General features: G+C 47.2%; 1 protein-coding gene across 1 annotated transcript in view; it reads left to right on the plus strand.

Moving 5' to 3' along the window:
• The window catches only part of LOC132588946 (uncharacterized), a 104,917-nt gene that overhangs the window by 16,147 nt on the left and 70,470 nt on the right, over nt 1-18,300 (plus strand). The window contains exon 2 of the mRNA XM_060261424.1: nt 10,006-10,244. Coding sequence (XP_060117407.1) covers nt 10,006-10,244 — 239 coding nt within the window. The remainder of the gene's footprint in view (nt 1-10,005; nt 10,245-18,300) is intronic.

An 18,300-nucleotide genomic window follows, 5' to 3' on the forward strand; every position in this document is an offset into this window, starting at 1 on the left:
GCCTTTATGGCCCCCAGGGGAAACATTCCACATTTCTGGTACTGCCACTGATATTATTTGATGAATGAACAGCCCCAATGCTTTCTGGCTGACTGAAGAGAAGCTCTTTGGACTAGCCAGAAGCCGACTTTGGTCATTCTTTGGCCTTTTCTCTTCCAGATGCCTGTTGGGGCAACAGTGATCCTTTTCCGGGTGTGTGCGCAGGAAATATCTGATGTCATGGATGTTTTGTTTTAAATAGCAATAAACTGAATGCTTTCACTTTTTGCCTTCTATTTTTTACCACTTAGATTTTCCCATTGGCTTATTTGCGTGCGTTTGGAATAAAAGAAATAACCTTTTCCCACATTTGCTCTTTGTTTCTGCAAGACTCTCTGGATCGGGGGTGGCCAAATTTGCTTAACGTAAGAGCCATATAGAATAAACGTCCGATGTTTCAGAGCCCCAAGACAAGAACAAATATTACACACATGACTTTATTAAAACTCTTAATACTTTACACAGAAGGATAAAATACAAATGTATGCACTGTACACCACGACCGTGCTAGAGGGAGACTTTTGAGAGCAAGAAAAAAAACAATAGCTAGGAATAACAGTCCCCATAAGACTTGCATAGGGAAAAGTTAGGGAATTTTTGTTTGTCACCAGTGGGAGAAGGAAGCACACATGTACCATATGAATCACTGACCCCCATTTGCATCCTTACACATCTCTTTGTGTGGACTCCAAGGATAGTAAATACAGCTCCTACAACAGCTATGAAATTCGGGGGGGATCCTGCACCACCCTCTTTAATGCCATCCCTCCTAGCAGTGGCACCCTTGGCTCTTGCACTCTCTTTCTGCACTCTAGGTCTCTGGGTGACCTCTGTGGTGGAGGAGAAGAGTTTGCAAGCCTGCCTATTTCCTGCTTCACACACGGAAGAAATAGTCACTCAGAGGCTGACTGAGGCTCTGACGCTAAGCACACTTATGTGAGAGTAAGCCTGCATTCAGTTAATCCTCAAACTCCAGGAGCTGCACAATATGTGTGAAAGAGCCGCATGTGGCTCCCAAGCTGGAGTTTGGCCACCGTTGCTCTAGATTATTCTTCCCTCTGTGTGTGTGTGTGTGTGCGCACACACATGAGAGAGGGGTGGGGAAAGAAAGAGAGCTATGAAAGTTGGCTGAGGTTGAGGTACTCAAGCTGCAGTTCTTCTAGGGGGCCTGAGAAAACACAGATGCTTCTGACAGGGCCGATTGCAGAGCGCTGCTCTGTCGACCCCCTATATTGAGCACTTGGAGGGGTTCCCCAGAAGGAGAACTCAAACAGAGACTCAGGCGAGGGTCTCCTGAAGCAGGGAGCTTGGCGAGAGCCGAGGATCTCAACGGCGGTCGGGTCCTCAAACTCTCAGTCGTCCCTACGCTCCACCGATGCAATCGCCATATTAAATGGCATTAGAAGCGAACACCCGCACAGCTTAAATTGATTCAAGCGCTTCTGCTGATTCCTGCTGGATTGTGACAGTTTTAACAGAAATAGGTTTTTAGCGGTTTCTCTTTGCCGTGCAAAAACGGCGATAAATGCTGAAGCCCCGGGAAGATAGCGGGAAATCAGAGGGACGCCGCGCTGAAAAAGAGGAATGTCTGCATATATATGAACATATGAAGCTGCCTTCTACTGAATCAGACTGCCGGTCCAACAAAGTCAGTCCTGTCTACTCAGACTGGCAGCAGCTCTCCAGGGTCTCAAGCTGAGGTTTTTCAAATCTATTTGCCTGGACCCTTTTTAGTTGGAGATGCCGGGGATTAGAACCTGGGAGCTTCTGCCTACCAAGCAGATGCTCTACCACTCAGCCACCGTCCCTCCCCTAAGTCTGATTGCAAGTTATTTTACTTTACTTGGACTGTAATAGCGTTGGGATTTATTACCATGGAACAAAGATAGACTGATATTGAAAAGGGGAGGGTGGGTTGGCAGAAGTTTGGCAGGCCACCCTTCCCTGAAGATCTGGGTTTCAACCGACTTTTCTTTACTGGAGATTTTAACTTTGATTTTGTTCCAATGAAGTTTTATTTTGAATACTACTCTCTGTTTGGATGTTACCTAGTTATGGATGTATACTTTTACTTAAAGTTTCCTGGCTGATCTGAAGATAAGTGGAATATCTGGAATATCCTTTGCATTTGTCTTTCTAGATCTATAACTGGCTCTTATACGGGTTTGGCCAGTTTTGGCTTTGATTTTTAAGTTTTGCAAACTTCTGGGGCCTATTTGGTGAGCCAGTTTGGTGAAGTGGTGAAGTATGCGGACTCTTATCTGGGACAACGGGGTTTGATTCCCCACTCCTCCACTTGCACCTGCTAGCATGGCCTTGGGTCAGCCGTAGCTCTGGCAGAGGTCGTCCTTGAAAGGGCAGCTGCTGGGAGAGCCCTCTCAGCCCCAACCACCTCACAGGGGGTCTGTTGTGGGAGAGGAAGATAAAAGAGATTGTGAACCGCTCTGAGACTCGGAGTGGAGGGCGGGATATAAATTCAATATCTTCTTCTATTGGATTACAACACCTAACTGCAGTGACTATTTCTTTCATGGAAGGATTATAAAAATTTGGATTGTAGTTTCATTTGCATCTATGACTAAAAGCAGCCTAAGGCATTAAATAAGTCTGCTTCGCATTGACTTTTCGAATTCCAGCAATCCAGAAGAACCATATTAGAGAGCTATAAGGCTACAGTGTATCCTGGACTTTCAGGCCGGAAGAAGGGGGGATGAGATTCATTTCCTGTTTTTGGCATAACACTGCGTATTGTTTGGGTTAAGAGTGGGGGGGTGGGTTTGGTAAATATAAAATGCTTATGGCTTGGCGACTGTGTTTATCTTACATGTGGGGCAATTGTTGTCATTAACTAGAACATACTATTTTAAAATAATTTGGTGATTGTGTTTACATATGGGGAAATTGTTGTCATTAACTAGAACACACTGTCCCTAGACAATTTAGAAAATAACTGAGGTATGTTAGCCAATTAAGTTAGAATAAATTTGCAATGGTGGTACAGAAAAATGACAATCTGCAGTATTAGAATAATTAGAATTCTGCAGAGTCTTCTGAAAGTAACAAACTCTTGAATTAACTACAAATTTTTTTGCAGCTGCTTATAGGTCAGAGATCCACAGCAACAAGTTGATTTGTTTTATTTCAGGGCAAGATAAGACTTCTTTCTAGTTTTATATTATTTCCCTCGATTGATACCTTTTTGTTTTATTCTGATCTGTGATCACAATAAATATTTTGATTGACTGAATCTTAGAACCATAGAGATGGAAGGGACCTCAAGGGTCATGTAGTCCAACCCGCCCCCCTGCACAATGCAGGAAATTCACAAATACCTTCCCCTAATTCACAGGATCCTCATTACTGTCAAATGGCCATCTAGCCTCTGTTTAAAAACCTCCAAGGAAGGAGAGCCCACCACCTCCTGAGGAAGACTGTTCCACTGAGGAATCGCTCTAACGGTCAGGAAGTTCATCCTAATGTTGAGCCAGAAACTCTTTTAATTTCAACCCATTGGTTCTGGTCCTACCTTCCGGGGACACAGAAAAGAATTCCACACCATCCTCTATATGACAGCCCTTCAAGTACTTGAAGATGGTGATTATATCACCTCTCAGCAGCCTCTTGCTATTAGAAGGCCATGATCTCACTATGGGGTGCCATGCTTATTTGTGGTATCAAAAAACAGAGGGTCATAACTATTTTAAAAATCATTTGTTGAGAAAATCCTTTTACACAACACAACGTGGGCATGGCTGAAACTGCAAATATATCAAAAGATCCCAAAATGGGTCTTACCAGTGGAAGCTTTTGTTCAATCTGCCTTATCATCTCAAGATATGATATTAAGATATGAACAACTTCTGAAAGATACTGACAACTTAAAATCTAACGAGGAGCTCAAATCACAAAATGTGATTTTAGACTGGTGGCTGAGATTACAAATTGATTCTAGAGATGCTAAGTCTGTGGGTTTTTCCAAGGAACAAAATGGGTTTGACAGAATAACATGATTAAGAAAATATAGTCCTTATTGTTGCAAATGACGATGCAAGATGAGATTGTAAAAGATTAACTAAATGGGCTTTTTAGAAATTTAATATAAACATGACTAGATCTGTTACTTTTAAAGAAAATTTGTGTAAAATGTTTTATAAACAGTACACGACTCCTAAAAAATTGTCTAAGATGTATGCTAATGTATCCAATAAGTATTGGAAATGGGAACATTTTATCATATGTGGTGGTCTTGTGATACGGCGAAAAAATATTGGGAAATGGTTCATGAATTACTGCAAAATATATTGAGAAATTCAATTAAATTCAATACAAATTCAATTTAAGACGGAATTGTTTTTAATGAACATTTTCCCCAAGGAATACTCAAGGGAAATATGACATTTGACAGCACACATTATCACTGCAGCAAGGATTTTAATTGCAAAAAACTGAAAACACCCAGAAATGCCAAAAAAGCAAGAACTGATTGAAAAAAATACTAGGGACAGCAGAACTGAACTCACTTTCATCTTTATGAAAGATAGTACAAGATAGAAGAAAAACCCCTTGGAATCCTTTTTACCATGGTTTCATGTACAGACATAACCCTGTTCGCTACATGGAATAGTAGTAGAAAGAAGTTACGTACTCTGACTGACCCATACTTACTTTAAGATGCTGATTATAGATCATAAGTTTGTCTGTTTTATGAATTACTATTTCTATTTGTACATGGCTGATGTATTTTCTGTATATACATCATTTTTGTAGCAAGAACTCCTTTGCATATAAGGCCATATCCCCCTGATGTAGCCAATCCTCCAGGAGCTTACAGGGCTTTTAGTACAGGACCTACTGTAAGCTCTTGGAGGATTGGCTACACCAGGAGAGCCAGTTTGGTGTAGTGGTGAAGTGTGGGGACTCTTATCTGGGAGAACCGGGTTTGATTCTCCACTCCTCCACTTGCACCTGCTGGAATTGCCTTGGGTCAGCCATAGCTCTGGCAGAGGTTGTCCTTGAAAGGGCAGCTGCTGGGAGAGCCCTCTCCAGCCCCACCCCCCTCACAGGGTGTCTGTTGTGGGGGAGGAAGCTAAAAGAGATTGTGAGCTGCTCTGAGACTCTTCGGCATGGAGGGCGGGATATAAAATCAATACCTTCTTCTTCTATAGTGATATTGTAGAAACACAGGGCTTTTTTTGTAGCAGGAACTCCTTTGCATATTAGGCCACACGCTTCTGGTGTAGCCAATCCTCCAAGAGCTTACAGTAGGTCCTGTACTAAGAGCCTTTTAGCTCTTGGAGGATTGGCTACATCAAGGGGATGTGGCCTAATATGCAAAGGAGTTCCTGCTACAAAAAAAGCCCTGTAGAAACATAATACCATGCCCCCTTGCTTTCCCCCCCTTTTGATCCCTTTCCCCCCACCTACTTTGAAACCAATCAAATATTTCAAATCAAGAGCTAGTAGGGATGGAAAAGCATTGGCAGGAGACTGGGAAACCTAAAAGCACTCTAGAAGTTCTGCACTGTGGTGCAATTAGGGTTGCAAAGTCCAATGCAAGAAATATCTGGGGACTTTGGGGGCGGAGCCAGGAGACATTGGGGGTGGAGCCATAAGCAAAGTTGTGACAAGCACAATTGAACTCCAAAGGGAGTTCCGGCCATCACATTTAAGGGGATCACATATCTTTTTAATGCCTTCCCTACCTTAGAAATAATGAAGGATAGGGGCATCTTCTTTTGGGGCTCATAGAATTGGACCCCCTGGTCCAATCTGTTTGAAACTTGGGGGGTATTTTGGGGAGACTCATCAGATGCTATGCTGAAAATGTGGTACCTCTACCTCAAAACACCATCCCTCCAGAGCCCCCGATACCCCGGGATTGCTTCTCCATTATACCCTATGGCGCAGCAGACATTTCCCTGCCTTCCCACCCCCCTTGTTTATGATGACCCTGAAGCTCCAGAGGGCCTCCGAACCGGGGATCTCCTGGCCCCATCTGGGGATTGGCACCTCTATTCACGAGTTGCTGAACTTCCAAGTTTTTCACAGTAACACAGGGCAAGCAAAGGTTCAAACCTCTGCAAGGATTGTGCAACAAACGGAGGGTCTGGGCTCCTTTCACAGCCATGTTGTTCTGCCTCCCCGCCCCCCGCTCCCCTTCAGCCTTAAAGACGCAGACACACCATCCCAAGAGGAAGGCTTTCCAGGTAGAGACTGAAGCCTCCGGAAGTGGAAAGTCACATGATGGTTGTGGGGCGGGGCTTCCCCCTGCTGGCCAGTTGACTGGGGAGGAGGAGCCTGGGAAAGCGGGAGAACCCCCGCCGGGACCTGGGGACTGGCCAGCCTAGGTGCAAAACAGCATTCACAGAGCCTCGTTTTGTTCCGAGGTGAAACGCGTTCCCTTAACCCCACAAGGGACCTTTCATATGTTTATCTTTTGCTTGCATGCCTCGTTCTGGGTTGTCGTGGCGAAATGGAACAGGGGGAGAACAAGGTTCCAAATTGCTTTGAGTCCCAACTGAGGAGCAAAGTGGGGGATAAAGAATATCTGCTCTGAGCTTCTAAGGGGCAAATAGCCAGGCAGGCACCCAGGGCCATGATTTGCTCATCTTAAAACACCATCTCTTGGTACAGAGCACAAGGGATGCTAGCTCGGGGGTGTCAAACATGCAATTCGGGGGCCGAATCAGGCCTCCGGAGGGCTCCTATCAGGCTCCCGAGCAACTGGATGTCATCTGCTTCCTTCTCCCTATATCTTGCTTCCTTCTACATAACAGCAAGCTTTGCAAGGCTTGCAGGAGCTACAAAGCAAAACCTCTATTTTCCCCATTGGCTGAGGCTCCTCCCTTGGGGAGAAAGGGGAGAGGAATAGCTTGCTTTGCCAGGCCCTCTCAATTGCACATCAGAGCTACTGAGCCAAGCCTCTCTTCCTTCTATTGGCTGAGGCTCCTCCCCCCTCCAGTCCCTTGGAGTAGGAAGGAAAGAGCCAGAGCTTCCTTTGCCCAGTTCCCTGGATCCCATGGGAGAAATACAAAGAAAGCATCTTTAAGACCAATGAGTGCTAACGATTTAAGTGTGATTTAAGTTGTTGGGTTTTTTTTTAAGATATTTGTGTTTGTCTATGTTCTTTATAAAATTTATATCTCTGCTACCTAATCTTAAATAGATCCGAGGGGGCAGCCGTGTTGGTCTGAAGCAGTTGAACAAAGCAGGAGTCAAGTGGCACCTTTAGGACCAACCAAGTTTTATTTAGAACATAAGCTTTCGTGTGCTCTCTAAGCACACCTCATCAGACGAGGGGATCAGGTATTGTGGCTGGAATACTGTGCAGTTTGTCGATTAAGAGGGCAAACTAATTGATCACATGGTCACATAAAACAGTGTGGCTTGGCCATTTGGTCTGGATAGCCATAAAAGGTAATAAAATTCCCTGCCAAATCTTAAATAGGTACACACATGGCCCGGCCCAACCAAGATGGTTTAAATTGTGGCTTGGATAAAGCAATATTGTGAAATAGGAATCCAGGGGTGGCCAACGGTAGCTGTCCGAAGGTTTTTTTGCCTACAACTCCCATCAGCCCCAGCCATTGGCCATGCTGGCTGGGGCTGATAGGAGTTGTAGGCAAAAAACATCTGGAGAGCTACCACTGGCCACCCCTGCAGTAGACCAATTATACCTGTAAGCTGATACTTCTAAATATGTGGCAGTATCCTGTGCATACATGGTGCAAATCCGGACTTATTGTCATCAGTAAACATTTCGATACAAACAACTAAAATTGTGGGAGTGGATTTTTTTTAAGAAAGGAAATTGACAAGAGGTGAACTATACACGGAGCTAGACCCAAGCAGGCAGCCGCGTTGGCCTGGAACAGTTGAACAAAGCAGGAGTCAAGTAGTCCCTTTAAGACAAACCAAGTTTTCTTCAGAACGGAAGCTTTCGCGTGCTCTCTAAGCACACTTCCTCAGACAAGGACTCCAGCACAGAGCATAAGAACATAAGAGAAGCCATGTTGGATCAGGCCAGTGGCCCATCCAGTCCAACACTCTGTGTCACAGAAGAACATAAGAGAAGCCATGTTGGATCAGGCCAACGGCCCATCCAGTCCAACACTCTGTGTCACATAAGAACATAAGAGAAGCCATGTTGGATCAGGCCAATGGCCCATCCAGTCCAACACTTTGTGTCACATAAGAAAAGCCATGTTGGATCAGGCCAGTGGCCCATCCAGTCCAAAACTCTGTATCACATAAGAGAAGCCATGTTGGATCAGGCCAACGGCCCATCCAGTCCAACACTCTGTATCACATAAGAACATAAGAGAAGCCATTTTGGATCAGGCCAATGGCCCATCCAGTCCAACACTCTGTATCACATAAGAACATAAGAGAAGCCATTTTGGATCAGGCCAACGGCCCATCCAGTCCAACACTCTGTATCACATAAGAGAAGCCATGTTGGATCAGGCCAACGGCCCATCCAGTCCAACACTCTGTGTCACATAAGAACATAAGAGAAGACATTTTGGATCAGGCCAAGGGCCCATCCAGTCCAACACTCTGTGTCACTTAAGAACATAAGAGAAGCACGGAAGCAGAGAGAAGGGTGCTCCAAAGAGTGACGAGAAGAGCACAAAAGATTTGTGGATGTTCTCTCCCCTCATTGGTGGATCTGTATAATATGGGATGTAAAAGGAAGATACAAACAATCCTAAGGGACCCTTCACATCTGGGCCATTTGCTATATGAGATCTTACCGTCAGGTAGACGATATAGAGTGTTGAAGGCTAGGACAAACAGATTTAAGGACAGTTTCTATCCAAGTGCTGTGGTTAGGTTAAATGCAGGGTTATGAAGGATTATCTGTTTTAGATGTATTTTAATGGTTTTAATGGTTTTATGAAAGTTTATCTGTTTTAGATGTAGTTAAATGGTTTAAATGGTTTTAATGGTTTAAATGGTTTTAGATGCATTTATATGGTATGAATATGAATATGTGTGTTTTGATGTGTTGGTATGTGTGGAAGAGCACCTCATTTCGTTGCTCTCTTTTTGTGGAGAACAATGACAATAAATTTTATCTATCTATCTATCTATCTATCTATCTATCTATCTATCTATCTATCTATCTATCATCTATCTATCTATCTATCTATCTATCTATCTATCTATCTATCTATCTATCTATCTATCTATCTATCTATCTATCTATCTATTTTGGATCAGGCCAACGGCCCATCCAGTCCAACACTCTGTATCACATAAGAACATAAGAGAAGCCATTTTGGATCAGGCCAATGGCACATCCAGTCCAACACCTCTGTGTCACATAAGAACATAAGAGAAGCCATGTTGGATCAGACCAACGGCCCATCCAAATCAACACTCTGTGTCACTTAAGAACATAAGAACATTCCTGTGTTGTAAGCCACCCTGAGCCACATGTTGGGAACGGCGGGATAGAAGTCATAAAATAAATAAATATATAAATAAATAAGATCAGAACATGTTGGATCAGGCCAACGGCCCATCCAGTCCAACACTCTGTGTCACACAGTGGCCAAAAAAATTATATATATGTGTGTGTGTGTGTGTGTGTGTATATATACATACATACATACATATATATACACACACACAGACTGTGGCTAATAGCCAGTGATGGACCTCAGCTCCATATTTTTATCCAATCCCCTCTTGAAGGTGGCTCTGCTTGTAGCCGCCCCCACCTCCTGTGGCAGTGAATTCCACGCGTTAATCCCCCTTTGGGAGAAGGAGGACTTTTACTTCTTGTTGCTTATTCCTCCCCACCTGGGGATTGGCGACCCTACTCTGGATCCATCCTGCAAAAGTGATAAATTTCCGAAACCCAATCTGCCCACTGGACGGCTCCTGCGCCCGGCCCGGGGAAAAGGAGGCGTCGCTGGGTCAACACGCCCCCTGGCGGCTGCTGCGGCTGAAGCCCAGAATCCGCCTGCCTCCCTGCCTGCGGGCGGGCCCCTCCCCCCTCCCCCCTCCCCGGCGCTTTCCCGGCTGAGCCGCTGATAAATACCGGAGGGCTGGCGGAGGCAGCAGCAGGAGGCGAAGCGCGAGCGAGTCCAGAGAAACCTGCGCCCCCGTCTGGGCTCCCCTCCGCCTTCGTGACCGTCTGCTGGCTGCGCTGCCCCGCGCCCTTCGAAGCTGCAATCATGCGCAACTTGCCTCCGGTGAGTTTGCCCTCGGTCGCCTCTCCTTCAAGGCTTGGGGGGAGGGAGTTGTTGGCCGTGGCGGACTGGCAGGGGGTTGCCAATCCCCAGGCGGGACTGCAGATCAAGCGTTGGCACCGTGTACCACTGACAGAAGAAGAAGAAGAAGAAGATGATACTGGAGTCCCAGAACAACTCACAATCTCCTTTTCCTTCCTCCCCCGCCCCCCCTAACAGACACCTCTGAGGTGGGTGGGGCTGAGAGGGCTGCCCTTCCAAGGACAGAGTCTGAGAGCAGCCTACAATCTCCTTTACCTTCCTCCCCCACAACAGACACCCTGTGAGATAGGTGGGGCTGGAGAGGGCTCTCCCAGCAGCTGCCCTTCCAAGGACAGAGTCTCAGAGCAGCCTACAATCTCCTTTCCCTTCCTCTCCCACAACAGACACCCTGTGAGTGGGGTCCAATTTTATGAGCCCCCAAAGAAGGTGTCCCTGTCCTTCATTGCTTCCAATGGAGGGAAGGCATTTAAAAGGCGTGCGGTCCCTTTCAGTGTGATGGCCAGAACTCACTTTGGAGTTCAATGATGCTTGTCACAACCTTGCTCCAGGCTCCACCCCTAAAGTCTCCAGGCTCCACCCCCAAAGTTCCCAGATATTTCTTTAATTGGACTTGGCAACTCTATGGACTGGCTAGGGTGTCAGCTTGCTGGATGGCAAGTGGGTCCCTGATGAAGTTTGGGCCCCCTTAAACAATGTGTTAAAAATATTTATGTCCTTTTAGTCACTTGAAAATAGAAGTTCCGGTATTATTACTGTAATGCAATTAAAATTTGCATTGTATTTAGCAGGGGTAGCCGACGGTAGCTCTCCAGATGTTTTTTTTGCCTACAACTCCCATCAGCCCCAGCCATTGGCTATGCTGACTGGGGCTGATGGGAGTTGTAGGCAAAAAACACCTGGAGCGCTACCGTTGGCCACCCCTGGTATTTAGGGTTGCCAACCTCCAGGTGGGGTTGGGGATCTCCCACATTTAGAACTGGTCTCCAACTGGCAGAGATCAGCTCCCCTGGAGAAGATGCAATCTGTATTGGCATTTAATATCTACTGCGTACTGCCAGTAAAATGTACAATATACGTACACTATAATTACTAAAATATATATATATATATATATACATTTCTTTCGCAAAAGTTTTAATTGTACCTTTGTTCCACTTTCGTATTTTTTTGAAAATTTTATTTCTTATAAAAATGAAACGATAGCCTTATTGTTGTGGGTGGGCCCCCTTTGTCTCCTGGCAACCAGTATTTTTAGACCCAGTCCACCACTTGTCGGCCTCTCCAGGGCGTTCAGCGTGCCGTTCTCCCTTCCCGCAGGTGCTCTGTGGAGCCACAGATCCAGGGCTTTTTTTTTTTTTGTAGCAGGAACTCCTTTGCATATTAGGCCACACACCCCTGACGTAGCCAATCCCCCTGGAGCTTACAGGAGGCCCTGTTCTAAGAGCCCTGCAAGCTCTCGGAGGACTGGCTACATCAGGGGTGTGTGGCCTAATATGCAAAGGAGTTCCTGCTACAAAAACACCCCTGCAGACAGGTCCATCTCGGCCAGGCCTCAGGGCTCCTGAATGTGCAGCTGCTTTCTCCATCTGGTTCTTCCGGGAACTTCTCCGGAAACGCCCCTTGGCTAGGTGTTTCTTGGGGCTGACCGAGAGAGGGGGAAGTGTGTTGGGGTGGGGGGGTGGCTCTCTGCAGAAATTTTGGGAGAAGCGAGATGGCGATTTGGTAAAAAGGCAAGAGTTGGCCTGTGAAGGGTGTTGGTCAGCTTTGGGTTGGGTTCCCTCCCTCCCATTGCCTGCCTTTTCTTATCCTGGTTCTTGCTGGAAAACTCTCCACAGAGTGGCGGCAGCTGGGAGAGAGAGGCAGCCCTTTTGCAGCCTAGAGAACGTGGGAGTCCAGCGGTACCAAGAAGCTGAAACTTTGTGGCAGGTTTTCAGCCTCTGGATGCCAGCTTTGCTCTGCTACCGCAGACTAACAGCCCCTCCCAATCTATTTAGCAGCCTGTCTACCCTGTTTAGTAAGAGCCCCGTGGCGCAGAGTGTTAAAGCTGCAGCACTGCAGTCCTAAGCTCTGCTCACGACCTGAGTTCGATCCCGGCGGAAGCTGGGTTCAGGTAGCCAGCTCCAGGTTGATTCAGCCTTCCATCCTTCCGAGGTCGGTCAAAGGAGTCCCCAGCTTGCTGGGGGGAAAGCGTAGAGGACTGGGGAAGGCAATGGCAAACCACCCCGTCAAAAGTCTGCCATGAAAACATTGTGAAAGCAACATCACCCCAGAGTGAGAAACGACTGGTGCTTGCACAGGGGACCTTTCCTTTCCTTCCATACCCTGTTTGAAGTCACTAGCCCAGACCTAGGAGGGGCTTCCTCCAAACCATTTGAGGTTGGTCGTTCTGTCAGTCTGTTTATCTATCTAGTGGCAGACTGGGTCTAAAAATATTGGTTGCCAAGAGACATAGAGGGCTCACCGACAACTATAAGGCTATCATTTAATTTTTTATAAGAAATAAATAAAATTTTCGAAAAATACGTAAGCAGAAAAAAGGTACGTTTAAACGTTTGCAAAATAAATGCACATCCCTAATACTATCCTTGTCGGCAAGTTGGTAAGATGTGGTTTGGATCCTGTTACCGTTAGGTGGATCTGTAACTGGTTGACAGACGGCACCCGAAGAGTGCTTGCGAATGGTCCCTCAAACTCTTGGAGAGGAGTGACAAGTGGAGTGCCTCAAGGATCTGTCCTGGGACCTGTTTTGTTCCAACATCTTTGTCAATGATTTGGATAAAGGAATGGAGGGAATGCTTATTAAATTTGCAGATGATACTAAATTGGAAGTCTAATTTGTGTTAGTCATCAAATACAGCAGAAGACAAAAACAGGATACAGGATGATCTTGACAGGCTGGAAAACTGGGCTGAAACCAACAACATGAATTTTAACAGGGATAAGTGTCAAGTTCTGCACTTAGGTAGGAAAAATCCAATGCATGGTTATAGGATGGGGGAGACTTGTCTTAGCAGTAGTATGTGCGAAAAGAATCTAGGGGTCTTTGTGGACCGTACTCTGAACATGAGTCAACATTGTGATGTGGTGGTTAAAAAGGCAAATGCAATTTTGGGCTGTATCAACAGGATAATAGCATCCAGATCATGTGAAATGATGGTATCACTTTACTCTGCTCTGGTAAGACCTCACCTGTAATGTGTTCAGTAATGTGTTCAGTTTTCAAACCTCCCAGGAACAAAAATGTATTTCTTCACAGCAGCATCCTCCTCCCAATGTGACTGCCCTTTGCAATGGGCCCTGTTGCTGCCATGAAGAAGAAGAATTGCAGATTTATACACCGCCCTTCTCTCTGAAGCAGAGACTCAGAGCGGCTTACAATCTCCTCTATCTTCTCCCCCCACAACAGACACCCTGTGAGGTGGGTGGGGCTGAGAGAGCTCTTACAGAAGTTGCCCTTTCAAGGACAACCTCTGCCAGAGTTATGGCTGACCCAAGGCCATTTCAGCAGGTGCAAGTGGAGGAGAGGGGAATCAAACCCCATTCTCCTAGATAAGAGTCTGCACACTTCACCACTACACCAAACTGGCTACACCACCTACCTCACAGACACCCTGTGAGGTGGGTGGGGCTGGAGAGGGCTCTCACAGCAGCTGCCCTTTCAAGGACAACTCCTGAGATAGCTCTCTGTGAGAGTCTGTGCGCTTAACCACTACACCAAACTGAGAGAGTAAAACCAACACAGTAGTGGCAGCTGCCACTGAAGCAACATTTTAATCTGCCCAGCCAATCAGGTCTCCAATGGCTAATCAGAATCCCTGCTGGGCTGAAGTCCCACCTGGCTCCACCCACTTTCTAAAAACAGCAGATGGGCACCAAGAACAGTGTTGGGGTCTCATGGACACTAATTTGGGGACACCTGGTCTATAAAGTGCCTTTCTTTAATATCCAAAACACGTCACCAGAGATTCGGGGGCGGGGGGCGGGTGGAAAGTTTTCCACAGGACATTTTCAAGTGTTTCATTCCCTCCCCCCCCCCATGGAATTTTTTTTCATTGCTAAAGAGTGGCTGTTTCATAAAATTTAACAAGGGAGGGATGTCAAGGTCAAGAAGAAGAAGAAAAAGAGATTGGATTGATATCCTGCCCTATACTATGAATCTCAAAGCAGTCACAATCTCCTTTACCTTCCCCCACCCCCAGAACAGACACCCTGTGAGGTAGGTGAGGCTGAGAGAGCTCTCCCAGAAGCTGCCCTTTCAAGGACATCCTCTGCAAGAGCTATGGCTGACCCAAGGCCATTCTAGCAGCTGCAAGTGGAGGAGTGGGGAATCAAGCCCGGTTCCCCCAGATAAGAGTCCGTGCACTTAACCACTACACCAAACTGGCTCTCAAAAAGTACGTGGTGCTGAAAGAGCTCTCCCAGAAACTGCCCTTTCAAGAACAGTTCTGCCAGAGCTATGGCTGACCCAAGGCCATTCCAGCAGCTGCAAGTGGAGGAGTGGGGAATCAAGCCCGGTTCTCCCAGGTAAGAAGACTGCAGATTTACACCCTGCCCTTCTCTCTGAATCAGAGACTCAGAGCACCTCACAATCGCCTATGTCTTCTCCCACCACAACAGACACCCTGTGAGGTGGGTGGGGCTGAGAGAGCTCTCCCAAAAGCTGCCCTTTCAAGGAGAACTTCTGCGATAGCTATGGCTAACCCAAGGCCATTCCAGCAGCTGCAAGTGGAGGAGTGGGGAATCTGGTTCTCCCAGATAAGAGTCCGCACACTTAACCACTACACCAAACTGTCTCTTCCGTCATAACCCTCTGGCTTCTTTCCTCTTCCCTCTCCACAGGGGACTCTTCAGGGCCTCTTCCCGGTTAACCTGATTGTCATCGCCTTTTCAGCTGTTGCCCTGGGCGTTTCGGTTGGAATGCTTGGGTCTATGTTTGCAGGTCTGTTCCCTTTGCAACTCGAAAGTCGTGTGCTGGCTATCTTGGATAGATGGAATAATTCCCAGCCGGCTGCCATGGGCAAATGGAATATCTCCCAGTAAGAGTACCCAGGGCTCCCACCTGCCGCTTGAAGCGCCAACGACGAGAACAGCCCGGCACCAAGCGATTTTGTGTCAAGCGATTAATGGCTTTGCTGTTTTAAAAAGTTTCAGTTGCTTGTTGTGTGCTATGAGAGTGTAGTGGTTTGAACCCCAATAAAGCCAACTTGTCACACAGCCGTTGTTGTGTGTATGTGTGTTTGTGACCTCGTTTCCAGGATGACAAGCAAAACTGAAAATATTTACTTTTTGCAAATTAGTTTTATAAAAAATTCCAACCTGCTTTGCACGGGGCGGGGCAAGGGAGGTGCATTCCACAGTGACACAGTGCTTCCAGTTTGGCGGCTGCCCTATTAAAGAAATTCATTCGTTCGTCCGTTCATTTACGTTATATTTATATCCCAGCCATTCTATGCAGACTCAAGGCAGCTAACAGCATACAATACACAATAAGCAATATTAAAACAATAAAGAAATTCATTAATTCGTTCATTTACGTTATATTTATATCCCAGCCATTCTATGCAGACTCAAGGCAGCTAACAGCTAGGGTTGCCAAGTCCAATTCAAGAAATATCTGGGGACTTTGGGGGTGGAGCCAGAAGACTTTGGGGGTGGAGCCAGGAGACATTAGGGGTGGAGCAAAGATCAAGGCTGTGACAAGCATAATTGAACTCCAAAGGGAGTTCTGGCCATCACATTTAAAGGAACGGTGCACCTTTTCAATGCCTTCTTTCCATAGGAAATAATGAAGGATAGGGGCACCTTCTTTTGGGGCTCATAGAATTGGACCCCGTGGTCCAATTGTTATGAAACTTGGGGGAGGTATTTTGGGGAGAGGCACTAGATGCTATACTGAAACTTTGGTGCCTCTACCCCAAAAAACAGCCCCCCCCAGAGCCCCAGATACCCCCGGATCAATTCTCCATGATTTTCTATGGGAATAAATCTCCATAGGGAATCATGAGTTCCCAGCAGACATTTACCTCCCCTCCCCCCGCTTTCTGATGACCCTGAAGCGGAGGAGGGCCTCCAAACGGGGATCCCCTACCCCCACCTGGGGATTGGCAACCCTATCTAAAATGCATCAGGCATCTTATAGGAAGTTTATGAAATCCTATGAGATGGCAATCAAGGCCGCAAAGAAAACATACTTTGCGGCTAAGATTGCATCTGCAAATTCGCGCCCAGCCCAATTATTTAGAATAATTCGGAACCTCACCACATTGCCTCAGGGCAATTCAAAAGCTAAGGAATTGGAGATTGGCTGTGAGGCTTTTGCGAAATTTTTTGCCGATAAGGTCCAATCGCTCCGCCATGACTGCCCTGCCAATTTGGAGGCAGTAAGCGAACTCGAAGCCCAATGCGTGTCTTCTGATTTAACCCTGGATTGCTTTGACCCGCTTAGCTTGGAGGAAGTCGACAGAATTCTTGGCACTGCACGATCTACAACTTGTGATCTGGACCCATGCCCCTCCTGGCTAATTAAGGCCTGCCAGGAGGAACTAAGATATCCTATACGGGATATTATAAATCGATCTCTTTCAGAGGGTGTTTTCCCAACACCCCTGAAAGAGGCATTGGTCCGCCCTCTCCTGAAAAAACCGTCATCAGATCCGGCCGAATTGGCTCACTACCGACCGGTCTCAAATTTGCCCTTTCTGGGCAAAATTATTGAGAGGGCTGTGGCATTGCAGTTACAGGATTTTCTGGAGGACGCTTCCATCTTAGACCCATGCTAGTCCGGCTTTCGCCCGGGCCATGGGACGGAAACAGTCCTGGTCACCCTCATGGATGACCTCCGACGACAACTGGATCGAGGCAGCTCGGCAGTATTGCTGTTGCTAGACCTATCGTTCGATATGGTCGACCATCGGCTGCTGACCCGCCGCCTCGCCGACGCAGGAATTCGGGGGCTAGCCTTACAGTGGCTCTCCTCCTTTCTTGAAGGTCGGGGACAAAGGGTGGCAATTGGGGGGGAGCTGTCCCAGAGGCACCCACTTCACTGTGGCGTGCCTCAGGGAGCAGTCCTCTCCCCGATGTTGTTTAACATCTTTATGCGCCCCCTTGCCCAGATCGCACGGAGGTATGGGCTGGGCTGTCATCAATATGCAGATGACACCCAGCTCTATCTATTGATGGACGGCCGGGCTGGTGATGTCCCTACAAATCTGGACCGGGCATTACAAGCCGTGGCTGACTGGCTCAGGCTGAGCGGGCTGAAGTTGAATCCGGCGAAGACTGAGGTCCTTTGCGTGGGCCGCGGCGGACCGGGAGGGGAGATTACCCTACCGGCTTTCGACGGTGCGCCACTGATACCAGTGCGCAAAGTCAAGAGCCTGGGAGTGCTACTGGAATCCTCTCTATCAATGGAGGCCCAGATAGCTGCCACTGCTAGATCCGCCTTCTTTCATCTCAAGAGGGCGAGGCAGTTGGCTCCCTTCTTGGAGCGCAGCGACCTAGCAACTGTGATCCACGCAACAGTCACTTCGAGACTAGACTACTGCAATGCCCTCTACATGGGGCTGCCCTTATATCGAACACGGAAACTTCAGGTAGTCCAGAACGCGGCGGCCAGGCTGCTTGAGGGACTACCACGGTGGGAACATGTGCGGCCTGGGCTGCGGGATCTGCATTGGCTGCTGGTTGTGTACCGTGTTCGCTATAAAGTGCTGGTTATCACCTTTAAAGCCCTATATGGCCGGGGACCTGCCTACCTAAGGGACCGCCTCTCCCCATATGTTCCCCAGAGAGCACTGAGATCTAGCTCTCAGAACCTTCTAACAATCCCTGGGCCAAGAGAACCTAGGTTGAAGGCTACTAGGGAGCAGGCCTTCTCGGTAATGGCCCCTTGTTGGTGGAACCACCTTCCAGAGATGGTGCGAGCCCTGCGGGACCTGAATCAGTTCCGCAGGGCTTGCAAAACATTTCTTTTCCAGCTCACTTTTGAGACAGAACCTGATTAACTTGACGTGTGGCC

The sequence above is a fragment of the Heteronotia binoei genome, chromosome 21 (genome assembly GCF_032191835.1).
Source record: "Heteronotia binoei isolate CCM8104 ecotype False Entrance Well chromosome 21, APGP_CSIRO_Hbin_v1, whole genome shotgun sequence".
NCBI lineage: Eukaryota > Metazoa > Chordata > Lepidosauria > Squamata > Gekkonidae > Heteronotia > Heteronotia binoei.